The sequence below is a fragment of the Ochotona curzoniae genome, unplaced genomic scaffold, assembly GCF_017591425.1.
Source record: "Ochotona curzoniae isolate NIBS_2020 unplaced genomic scaffold, NIBS_Ocur_1.0 scaffold_1037, whole genome shotgun sequence".
Lineage (NCBI taxonomy): Eukaryota > Metazoa > Chordata > Mammalia > Lagomorpha > Ochotonidae > Ochotona > Ochotona curzoniae.
The window spans coordinates 31905947-31918134 of NW_024467083.1; the positions used below are offsets into that span (position 1 = coordinate 31905947).

Genomic DNA, 12188 nt, shown 5'->3' on the forward strand with positions numbered 1-12188 from the left:
CCCAAATCAGTCATCTGTGAGCATCTACTATAATAGTCAGCTCTAGTGAGAGACGGATTTCTTTGTTTATTTCAGAATCCTTAAGTCCTAGAACATGTGGCTCTGGATCACAGACCGGGAAGGGATGCATGTATGGAGTGGGATGAGCCCAGGGAGGGGGACAGGTGAGCAGTGACACACGGAAAGCTTGTAAGAGCTGGCTGGAAACAAACCCCGGTGTCTCTTTCTTCCTTCACGTTTCTCAACCTCCCCTCTGCACCCTAGAGGAAAGCAAAGGACTAGGAGACATCTGAGGTATCAATCACTTTATTGTCCCACAGGTACAAGTCCCCGGGCCCACCCCGGGCCCAGCAGCTTCTGCTACTACTTGTGGCTATCCTCATGGGCTATCACGCCTATCTTCACGATCAATATGAGGAACTCCTGGAAGTTGATGGCGTTGTCACTGTTGACATCCAACTCTCTGAACCAAGTGTCAGCATCCTTTTTCTGTCAAGATGGAGAAAGAAGGATCTTAGAGACAGGCAGCGACTGGCTGTGGACAGGGCAGCATCGTAGGCAGGCAGGAAGTCCACCCATACCCGGCCCCTCCTTACCTTCGTGTACTGAGGACACTCAGTAGCTAAGAGCTTCTTCAGATCATCCCTATAGAGGGCATGGTAATTCCCTTTCTCCAGGGAGTACTTGTGGTAGACAGAAATGATTGAGTTCAAGGAATTTTCCAGATCTGTCGGCATGGTGCCCAAGGATTTTTCCCCACCTGAGAGAAAGAGAGCCACGTGAGGAGTTCGGGCTGGAAGTGGAGCACCTATCCATGTACAACGAAGACTAGAAAGACACCCAGAGGGTCCAGAGCCCAGGAAATGCCTTTGTTCTAGACTGTACTATCCAAATAACTAAACCCACAGAGGCTGTGGCTCCAAGGAATACAGAAGGAAGGCACAGCTACAGGTGAGGGAGGCAGTTGTGACCACACAGGCACACACAGCTCTCCCTACAACCCCACCCTCTGCCCAAGAGGGGCCCAGCTTCAGAAACAAGGTGCCCTCACCTTCTGGAAAGTGCCAGAAAATTCCATGTCTTCACTATCCTTTTCTTTCTCCTCTGCCAGGAGCACTGGACCTTGGCTCCAGACTCCTTGAGCTTTCTCTCTCTTCTCTCTTCTCTCTCTCTCTCTTTCTGAGAAGGCTGCTCAATCCCCCCAAACCTCCCCTCAGGAAGCCCAAAGTGTGGCCCAGACTCCATCAGCTCTGCTTACCAGGTATCCCAAAACAGAGTTGATGAAAAGCATGTGGGGCTGAGTGTCAGCTCCTTTTTATAGCGTTGCGGCTTGGTTGGTTGCCCACAGCCTCAGGCCACTCAGGCACAGTTCTCCCTTCCAGTGTTGCTACAGCCTCTGGTTTCCTAACTAGGTGAATTTGGCAATCACTGCACAGAATGTAAATTTCTGATGGGGAAGTGGAGTGCAAGGAGGAAGGCTTTGCGGGGCAGTAGTACCTGGGGCAGGAACCCGGAGGAAGCCAAGCTGAATACTCCTTTTCTGGGCTCATGGCCTCCCCTCCCTGGTGTTGCCAGGTTCCCACTCCTAAGATCCCTCCATTGCTGCTCTTGCTTGGCCTGTGCTTTACTGGCCCATCTGGCCATCTCTGCAATGGAAATTGAGGGTATCACTTTGAGTGGAGGCACATAAGAACCCTCCGCCATGACCTTCAGATCCGCCAAAGGCCCCAAAGAACTCAGACAGGTTAGGATACCTGTCCCAGTGGTGCGGATGCAGCAGGAAAAGCTGGGGTGTTTCTGATGTGGTTTGGGTGGAGGGTGGACCTTGGTGGGGACCATGGTGCCAAGGGCTAAGTCAGTTCCCATCTCGCTGCCCACACTCCTTCACAGCTGACCTGCTCTGAGGAGTGGAGGGTGCCCTGTGCCCCAGGAGATGAGGCTGGTGGGTTCCTCTGCCCTGCATAGGGCATGGAGGCTCTGTGTGACCTGCAGGTGCCCCTCAGATCTCTCGGGATGAACGTGGTACCTTAGACCCAAGGAGTGAGAGCTGCAGAGGGCGACTGAGTCTGGGGTGGTGGTGGGAGTTCTTTGGAGAAACCAAATGTGCTTCCTACACTAGAGGGGGAGAGAGAGAGAGAAGGAGGAGGAGGCCCATTCCCCAGGGCCTCAGGGGGACAAAACCATCTCCCCACCATGAACAAAATCCCACTCAGACTCACTGATTTCTGACACTGTAACTGATTTCTCCCATTACAAAGGACCTCATACCATTCTTATCTCATGACAGCCTCAAAATAGGAGGAAGGCAAGGAATAGAACTTGTCCTGTCAACAGACAAGGACACGAAGACAAAGAATGTTCTAGAAACAATTTGCCCAGAGTTTCCCAATATGGATGTGTTGGATCCAGATAGGATCCAAGAACATTCGGACCTGGAGCATGACCTTACAAGAACATGACTCCTCCGAGCAGTTCCCTCTTCCTGCCTTTCTTCATGCTTTCGGCAGATACGTATCTCAACTCACTCCTGCCTGACACATTAAAGGGGGATCTCCCATTCACCAGTTCATGCCTCCAAATGGCCACAACAGGCGGTGCTGGGCCAGCCTAATGCTGGGAACTAGGAACGCCATCGGGGTCTTCCATGTGGGTGACAGACACTCAAGCAGCTGAGCGGCTATCTGCTGCCTTCTCAGGCTCGTTAGTAGGAAGCAGGATCAGAAGTAAAGTTGGGATTCAAACCAGGCAGTTCTTCAAAGGAGTGCTTTGGGGTCTTTCCTCCCTTGGAGCCCCCCTTCCTGATGCCACAACAGAAAGCTTCTGTCTTTCATATCTCTAATAAAGCTTGCTCCGCTCACACTTGTCTAAAATTCCCATCTGCGAGCTTTGCTGTTTTCTGCAGCTGATCCGGACACAACACACTGGGCACCCATGAGCAAAAACTTCACTCCCGCTTGAATTTCTAAGCTGAGCCCACCGAAGTGTTGATAGTGTTGATTGGTGTTACTGCTTGTGATCGTGAGTCTGCCTCACCTGGGGTGTGTACACGATGAACTGCTTTCCTTGCACATTGAGTTGGATGGTCTACCACTGAGAACTCATCTTCAACTTCAGCCCATCTCCCCCATCATAATGAGTTACCTCTTTGTAAGCTGATAATTTCTCTGGGGCTTTGTCCGCACAGATTTTCATAAAGCATCAGTGTTTTGTTACAGGATTTGCTTATTTGAGAAGCGGATTTTTACAGAGAGAGAGAGAGCTCTTCCATCTTCACCCGAGTCTCCTGCATGGTGTCCTCCACTGCTTTTCCAGACACACTCGCAGGGAGTGAAGCATCCAGGACTCAGCCTGGTACCCAGGTAGGATGCCAGCATCATAGACAGGGGCTTAACCCACAGCACCAACCACAATGCATCAGTGGTTTAACCCTGCTTCCACCCAATGTCACCATAAAGATGGAATGTTTATTCTTGCTTGATTCATGTTTAGCAGAATTCATGCTACTCTGATAGGGGCTCTTTCCAAACTAATGTCTTCTTAAAATATTTTCAATTTTTTTCTTTTATTGGAAAGTAAGAATTACAGAGAGGAGATAACAGAGAAAGGGCCCAGTGGTGTGGCTTAGTACCTAAAGTCCTCACCTTGAACACACCGGGATCCCATATGGGCGCCGGTTCTAATCCCAACAGCTCCACTTCCCTCCCAGCTCCCTGCTTGTGGCCCAGGAAAGCAGTGGAGGACGGCCCAAAGCTTTGGGACCCTGCACCCATGTGAGAGACCTGGAAGAAGTTCCTGGCTCCTGGCTGTGGATCGGCACAGCACCGGCCGTCACGCTCACGTGGGGAGTAAATCATTGGATGGAAGATCTTCCTCTCTGTCTCTCCTCCTCTCTGTATATCTGACTTTGTAATAAAAGTAAATAAAGATTACAGAGAGAAAGATATTCTATCCACTGGTTCACTCCCCAAGCAGCCAAAAAAGCTGGAGCTGAACAGATCTGAAGCCAGGAGCCAAGAGCTTCTTCCAGGTTTCTCACCTGAGTGCAGGGTCCGGGGCCTAGGGTAATTCTTTTTTTTTTTTTTTTAAGATTTATTTTTATTATTTTTTTTATTGGAAAGGCGGATATACAGAGAGGAGAGGCAGAGAGGAAGATCTTCCGTCCGATGATTCCCCAAGTGAGCGCAACGGCTGATACTATGCCGGTCCAGAGCCAGGAGCCTCTTCCGGGTCTCCCACGCGGGTGCAGGGTCCCAAAGCTTTGGGCCGTCCTCGACTGCTTTCCCAGGCCACAGGCAGGGAGCTGGATGGGAAGCGGGGCCGCCGGGATAGAACCGGCGCCCATATGGGATCCCGGGCGTGCAAGGCGAGGACCTTAACCACTGCGCCACTGCGCCGGGCCTCCTAGGGTAATTCTTTACTGCTTTCCCAGGCCACAATCAGGGAGCTGGATAGGAAGTGGAGCAACCAGGACATGATTGAGCACCCATACAGAGTCCCAGTGTATGCAAAGCAAGGACGTTAGCCACTAGGCCACATTCCAGACCCCAAACTGATGCATTGCACTTCTTAGAGCCTCCAACCAAATCTTTTTTGGACAGGTGGTTATGTTTGTGTGAATCATTTTTGATGGACAATAATTTTGAAATCTATGCAGCTTTCCGTAAAGGGCATTTCCCAAGAGTGTTTGAATACCATTTGTATTGTGATGTATCTTTTTATCGCCTGTACTTCAAAAGAGCCTCTTTAGAAAAGAAAATATGGGATTATATTCACACCCTAGGGCCTGGCACCTAATAGGTGCTCAATTAGTATCTTCTGAGTGAATAAATGAATGCAAACTTGAACTTTCAGCCTTTTCCTCATCTAGTTCAGGAATTCCCTTGGACACTTCCAGGCACATGAAGTCATTTTTTAAGGAGGCAGGGCAAAAACTCATCAATCAAATGCAGTCTAACTTCCTTGACAAGAAGTGAATCATCCTCTAGTCATGAAAATGGAATTGTTTCTGAAACAGGACAGGTTTTAATCCGACTCCCAGCCCTTCCTTCATCTCTCATTCAGCAGACACTGCCCACTGTAGCAGCACCTGACCCCAAAGCAATGCATCACATTTTGGGAGTGTCTGTGCAGCCACTGACTACTCCGATACTCCCAGCACCTTGCAAAACAATGACCACAGGTACAATTATCCCTGTATGACATGTAGGGAGACTGAGGCATGGGGAGTCATCCCAGGGCCTTCTCCAGCAAGGAAGACCCATGGGGCATCATGAGTGATATCTTCCTTCCAGTATCACGTGAGACCAGGAAACATCACCCTCAAGAGCCCCCGCGTGGACAGAGCCTTGGGGGCTCCAGCATATGGAGAAGCACATCAGAGCAAAGGTAGCAATCAGCCTGACAGACATTGGGCAACACGAGGGGGAACAGGACATAGGCAAGCTTACAGGAAAGGACTGTGTGTCCCAACAGAGGTGAGCTGACCCATCCCCAAGGCTGAGGAAATGAGGGCAGGGTAGCAAGACTGGTGAAGAAATCCCCAAGAAGGAGCAGGAGCAAGACAAGGAGGAATCAGCCTGGGCTCCTCAGATCCGTCCTCAGGGGCCTGTGCATCCCAACATTCCCCGGGGGAGACCTACAGGAATGCTCCTCCCCAGGGACCTGGAGAAAGAGGGGCCTCTAGATGTGACTGGGGAGCCCCAGTGGCGGAAGCATGGATCCAGGCAAGGGAGCCCAATTCCCTGTGTTTGTTCCTCCAACAGGCTAGGAGTGTCTTCCTACAGTGACCCATGGGCATGATTGTGTCATTCTTTCACAGCTCATCATTTCTAACACAAAACATCAGACAGTGGTTCCCACACCCATGCTCCCAAGACACGGCCTGCCAAGGTGGGCTCTGGCAGTGCCTGAGAACAGGTGCATGTCGGGTGGCTGGGCTCCCACAGGGATGGAGAGGGAGGGCCAGGCACTACAGGATGGGCGAGTCATGAGCCACTCTGAGTCAGGAGTGGCATCGGCATCCATCACCGTGCTTTATTAGTGAAGAGCAGACCCAGCCCTTCTCTCCTCCGGCAAGCACTCCCTGGTTGGTCAGCTCCCAGGTTCCACTCATCACTCTTTCCAGGGACAGGTGTCTGTCAGGTGTCCATCTCTGCCAAACTGGATGGTCAGCTTGACCCCTGTCTCGGCCTCTGACTCAGAGCTCAGCACACCATCTCCCCTGGCAGGCTGGATCCCCGCCCTAGCACCAGCCAGCCAGCTACCAGCACCATCATCCCCCAGTCTTCAAGGCCTGAAGCTCCAGCCTGGTGCTGCACCCGACCTGCCTCTATCAACACCCTCTCTCCTGAGTCTGTTCCCTCCTCTCCATCTCTGCATGCAACCACAATCCTCACAACCCCTGCCCTACCAGAGCCTGGGCCTCCCAGCGGGTCTCCAGCCTCTACTCTGGCTCATGTGCAGCCCTATTTGCACCTGAGAACAGAGCAGGGCACACAAACATATGTACACATGTATGCACACACACACTGCTGGAACAGCCATGCAGGATCTCATGTCATTTTTAAATTTCTAAAGTTCATTTCTTTTAAAGTTCTTTTTTAAATAAAATTTTAAAGTTTATTTAAAATTTCATTTTTAAAATTCCTAAAACATCTAGACCCTAGTGCCAGCCCATCCATCAAACTGATTTCATTCTCTTCTTTCCATGGACAGCAAACTTCCCACTGCTGAAATGCAGGCCCTTCCCATGCCAGCCCTGCCCAGACCTGCCCAGCCCAGGCTCACCCCATCTTGGGGTTTGCATGCACTCTCCTCCAGAACAGGGACACTTCTGGAAATGGGGCCCAGGCCCACATCCAGCTCCTCCCTGTCGCCGTGGCTCCCAGCCTATTACGTGTGCAGGATGAGTGAGGATGCAGCGACCACTGGGAGGCATGGCTTCCTGCAGGGTCACCTCCCCATAACTGGAGGCCTCCTTCCTAGACTGAAGACCTAAGGCAGGGACTGTGTCTCCCATTTCTGGAACCAAGGACTGTATCCTGCCGTCAGGGACTTCCCATCCAAAATAGTTTCCCCGGGTTGGGAGACCAAACCTTCCCTGTCTGAGTTCTTAGGCGTTACCCAAAACCATGAGCTGCTTGCTACCCAGAAATATTTATGAAATTGCATTATTTTCTTTCCCAAAGCTGTCCCTCCCACGTACATGTATAGACACACTCAAGCAAAGACACACACTGCAGGGTTGTCTATTTCCAGGTCCCATGCACTCCAGAGGGAGGTCATGATGGCCACAAGGAACCCTGGCCACAAGTCCAGGAGCTGCCGTCCCTCCTTCTAATAGAGGTTGTGCTGGGCACAGTAGTGGGCGCACAGCTGCCGGTGGTACTGCAGGTGGTAGTCCTTCACCAGCTTGCCCAAGACATACAGGAACTCCTCAAAGCAGATCTGGTTGTCTTTGTTCTTGTCTGCAGCCCGGAACAACTCCGCGATGTAGTAGGGCTCCTTCCGGCCCTGCAAAAGGGGCAGAGTGTCAGTCACAGGCCAGGCAGGCAGTCCATCGACAGGGTCTCCAGCACAGCCCTATTTGGAAGGACCGTGCAGGAAACCGCAGCTCAGGCATATAGTCCACCTCTAAGACACCAGACACTGTATGGGCAGGTTGAGGTATGTGAGTACATCTCGGGTGGGAGGGGCCAGGAGGCGGGGAGGACAGAAGAACAGGCAGGTGTGGGATTCCAAGGCACCAGGGAGGGAGTTTTAGGAGAAAGAGAGGGCAGGAAATACACCTGGGCTGGGACAGGTTCTGCTTCCTACACCTGTTTCCATTTTTTGCCCTCTCCTTGCCTCCACCAGAGAGCCCCACAGCCCCAGCTCCTCTACCCAACACCCTCACACTCATGTCCAACCCCAACCCCAGCCTCCATCCGGAGCCCTGACCCTCTTGGTCCCCACTGCAGCCCAGACCCTGCGCACCAAGGCCTCCATGAAGCGGGGCACGTTGTCCATGAGCAGGGCCTTCAGCTCCTCTAGGGACAAGGTCTCCACGTCGCCCTCCCGAGCTGCATACTGGTGGTAGCAGTGGATGATCTGGAAGAGGGATTCCTCCACGGGGGTGTCCGGCATGGCAACTGGGTCCCAGCCTGGGGTGGGGTGGGGGGCAAATCTGGGGGTACAGGGATGGAGAATCTGGGAGAAGAAATAATGCCTCATCTGGGATATGCCACAGCAGGAAGGACACTCCCCTGAGAAACTTCTGCACTCCTGCTCCTTCTGCCAGGCCCTCCCTGAGCTCTGCGTGACCCCCTAACAAACTTAACCCAGAGTCTTCATGCCACAGAGCTTCAGGTCATGGCTCTGTCACTTCACAATGGCAGGGCTTTCCGGGCACAGGAGCTGAGTCCATCTGCCCACCATCCCCCCTCACTCCTCCTTGGGTAAGGAATGGACTGAAGTCAACAGGGAGGAGAAAGTGAAGACTCCAGGTGGGTGTTTGGGCCAGCGTTCAGATACTCTCATCCCATGTCAGAGTCCCTGGGTTTGAGTCCCAGCTCCACCTCTGATTCCAATGTCCTGCTAACATACATTCTGGGAAGCAGCAAGTGATGGATCAGCTCCTTGGGTCCTGCCAGCCCCGTGACAGATGCAGACTGGGTCCCAAGCATCTGGCTTTGGCTTCGTGCAGCCCTAGCTGTTGCAGGAAATTTAGAGAGTAAATCAGCAGGTGGAAGATCTCTCTTTCTCTCCCTTAGTGTGTATGTGTGTGTGTGTTTGCCTTTCAAATAAATCTAAATTTTTAACAGACTCTTTGAGGCATGGCAATCTTTGTGTTATTCCCCCAAGAGCATATGTTTAAGTCTTTGCAAAAGCAGAATCAGACAGATGCTGCCACAAGCAGAAGACTGAAGTCACGGTACCACTCAGAATCCGCCACCCTGCTCTCCCTGTTGTGGGCTGCATGTTCTTGCTCAGCTGACGCTACAGACAACACAGGGATCCCTGCCTTGACTTTCTACCACCCCTTGCTGAGCAAACCTCTCTAGAACGAACAGACGTGCCCCTAGCACTGCTCCAGTCCTACAACCCTGTGGGCTTTCCAGAAGCTCTGATACCTGTGACTTGCCACCCCCCACTTCCTGCCACAGCAAGGCCCCTGTTCTCAGGGGGCATGGTGGTCCCTGTTCTCAGGGGGCATGGTGGTCCCGTCTGCTTGGTTATCCTCCCTGTGCCCACTGGTGATGGAGCTGACCTGACCCGCGGCAGGAAGCCAAATGCCCATTACTCCATTTCATCTTCCCTATGATCTTAGGAGGTGGGCAACATGAGCCCCATTTCCTGGAAGTCAGAGGGTAATGAACCCCAGAGAGGTAAAGTCATTCTCCAAGGTCACACAACTGACGCACTGGACTGAGTCCCATGTCTTAAGGAGAATAAGCTCAAAGTCAGGCTTTAAGTTTAGGGTGCTAAACCCCTTTGGGGCCACAGTGGTACTCTTAGGACACTCACCCATACTACACCCACTCTCCTCAACAGGTGAGCCACACACCTGCTCTCTAGAACCCAGCCCACCTGCCTCCGGAATCCTCTTGCACAAAGCTCTGACCTGTTGCTATCGAGGCAGGGATGTCCCGAATCCACAGTCCCCGGTGTGTCTCCAGCGTCAGGACAGAAAGCAGCTGCTTGAGCAGGGAACACGCCAGCAAGCCTCACACCTGCCGGTCCTCCTGCGTCCGGCTGTGGCGGCCAGTGCTATGACTCCTCACGGCCACACCATCGAAGGAACTTTGGCTACATTCCTGAGATGACATCACGACGTTTACTAAGATTAACTCAGCCAGCTTCCAGGACCCACCTCCCCTGGGGGCCAGGTCAGAAGCATCTAGGAATCACAAAAGCCTCCATACCTGTCTCTCTCCTCCGAACTCACAGTCCGGGCTCCAGGGGAGGGCGGGGTCAGATACACACTTAAATACATCTTCCTCACCTGTCCTCCTACAATTAGTGAACCCCCATACTTCACGGCCTTGGAGCACATTCATGCATCCAACATGTATCTCTCGAGTAGCCATAGGGTGCCAGGCCCTCTGAGAGGCAAAATGAGTAAGATTCAAAGCCACCTCACTGGGTGGGGATGAGCCTCCCACTGTCCCCAGGCACCATGAACACAGCCAAGTGACATGAACAGGGCAATCCAGACCCCCAGGAGGGAGCACCTTCAACCTGGAGAATAGAGGAAGACTTTGCTAGGGAGGCAATAGTTGAGTTAGGAATGCAGGGGAAGTTAAGAACTACATGGAGGAGTGATGGCAGGTGTTCCAGAACAAGGAAGATGCAGGGGCAGACTTGGGGATGGGGAAGAGCCAGAGCCTGCTCGGGAGATGGGAGTTCACAGTGTGTGCCTTGGGCAGTCAGCAGCAGCGTGGCTAGTGAGGCAACATAGCCCTGTGCACTGAGCTGCATCTGCAGCTTTAGCTTGTGCACAAGAAAAGGCTCGTGGAGGACTTTTGGATAACTTGGGTGATGAGTGGAAGACAAATGCAATAGAATCAGCTCTGTTCAACTGACCCTACTGAGCAAGATGAGAACTAGAGAAGTGGCCTCCTTGCAGCTACGCTGGGATCCTGAGTAACAGGTCCCTGCCCTTCCTCAAGCCTTCTCTCTCGCAGGGCCCTTTCCACCTCCCTCATCTCACCGGACACAACTGTCCTGACAGGGACCTGAGAGCATCCTTGTCTGTCCTGCAATTAATGAATTCCACAAGTTGATGAGAGCATCTGCCAGAAGAGGGCAGCAAAGGACAGATAACTGAACCAGAGGCTGCACCAGCACCTCTGCAAGGCTGCCCAGCAAACACGTTTTCCGGTTGCTTCACCCATCCACCATAATGATTTCCTCAGCAAACCAGGGGCCCATCATTGTGCTGTTATGTTTCTGAGCCAGAAATAATACTTAGTTTCTTTAAAACAAGATCATTGGGAAGTGTCACAGAGAAATTTTTTGAATGCCTGTCCTGCACCCATTTTCCTGGAAACATATCCCAAGGAATGAATTAAACAGATGTCCAAAGCAACATAAAAGCAAATGTTCACCATTGCAATATCTATAGCCAAAATTAACTAACCAATTAACAAATGTGATCTCTTTACCCTTGGAAAAATGGTTGAGGAATGATTTGTCCAAAGTCTGTCTGCCCTTCTCCTCTCCCCATCTTTTGTCCAAACCAGGATACTGTACCATTCCAGGGGTGGTCCCTTCTATACCTATGCTGTACAGGCCCATTTTGCTTTATGTCATGCCACAAACCAACTCTGCCAAGCTCCATCACTGCCAGTCTGGATTATGATGAGTACACAATGATCATTTACTACCATGGATCAGAATTTGTCTTATCAGTTTGTTAGTGCTAGAGACCCGGTCTACGGTAGTTCGCTGCAGTAGAAACCCAGCTTAGGCTGCCACTTGCACTAAGGATATCCTGTATCAAGGAGCTAGTTCTCATCCTGACTGCTCATCCTTCTCTCACGGAACAAGAAATCTCCTCCCAAGGGAATGTGTCCGATAGTCCTGAGACTGGCTCACATTGGCAATGCATCCTGTACTCGTGTCCATTGCTCAAGCAATGGTGTGAGGGTATCATGCAGGGATAACTGGGGTCCACACACTCACAAGAGCAGAGGGGACTGATATAAAGAGAGAAGGAAGCAAGCACAGCCACAGCCCAGACTCCGGAGAGTCACCAGACTGAGAAAATGCTATCCATATTAGCTTATTTTTCAACTAATCACTAATACAGGGTGGGAACTTATATCATGTTATCAAGAAAGCCATTCTAGAGCAAGGACTCAAGGGAACAATATTAACCAGAAGTGGACTTTGGTTCTATAACATACTAGAGCAGAAACTAATTTAAGAACAGTTGGTATAAATCTTAAAAAGGGGAGAAGGGGCAGTGCAATGGCTCAATTGGCTAATCCTCCCACTGAACGTGTCAGGATCCCATATGGACACTGGTTTGTGTGCCAGCCGCTCCACCTCCCATTTAGCTCCCTGCTTGTGGCTTAGGAAAGCAGCTGAGTATGGCCCAAAGCCTTGGGATCCTGCAAACGCATGGGAGACCTGGAGGAAGCTCTTGGCTCCTGGCTCCTAGATCCTGGCTCCTGGCTCCTGGCTTTGGATGGGCTGAGTTCCAA

General features: G+C 51.6%; 2 protein-coding genes across 2 annotated transcripts; both read right to left on the minus strand.

Moving 5' to 3' along the window:
* Positions 1–290: 290 nt before the first annotated feature.
* On the minus strand, positions 291–1390 carry S100A8 (S100 calcium binding protein A8). Its single transcript, XM_040998928.1, has 3 exons — positions 1259–1390; positions 597–760; positions 291–489 (listed from the first exon to the last, which is right to left on the minus strand). The coding sequence occupies exons 2-3, from the start codon at positions 735–737 to the stop codon at positions 364–366; spliced, it is 267 nt and encodes an 88-aa protein (XP_040854862.1). The 5' UTR covers positions 738–760; positions 1259–1390; the 3' UTR covers positions 291–363.
* Positions 1391–7335: 5945 nt separating this feature from the next.
* Positions 7336–8124, minus strand: LOC121168313 (protein S100-A15A). The gene is made up of 2 exons (XM_040998275.1): positions 7975–8124; positions 7336–7512 (listed from the first exon to the last, which is right to left on the minus strand). The coding sequence occupies exons 1-2, from the start codon at positions 8122–8124 to the stop codon at positions 7336–7338; spliced, it is 327 nt and encodes a 108-aa protein (XP_040854209.1).
* Positions 8125–12188: the final 4064 nt, after the last annotated feature.

Coding starts and splice junctions, on each gene's coding strand:
- S100A8 (XM_040998928.1), bottom strand. CDS start 737: ATGCCGACAGATCTGGAAAATTCCTTGAACTCAATCATTTCTGTCTAC. Junction 490..596: donor AGTGTCCTCAGTACACGAAG/GTAAGGAGGGGC, acceptor CCATCTTGACAG/AAAAAGGATGCTGACACTTG.
- LOC121168313 (XM_040998275.1), bottom strand. CDS start 8,124: ATGCCGGACACCCCCGTGGAGGAATCCCTCTTCCAGATCATCCACTGC. Junction 7,513..7,974: donor CCCGCTTCATGGAGGCCTTG/GTGCGCAGGGTC, acceptor CCCCTTTTGCAG/GGCCGGAAGGAGCCCTACTA.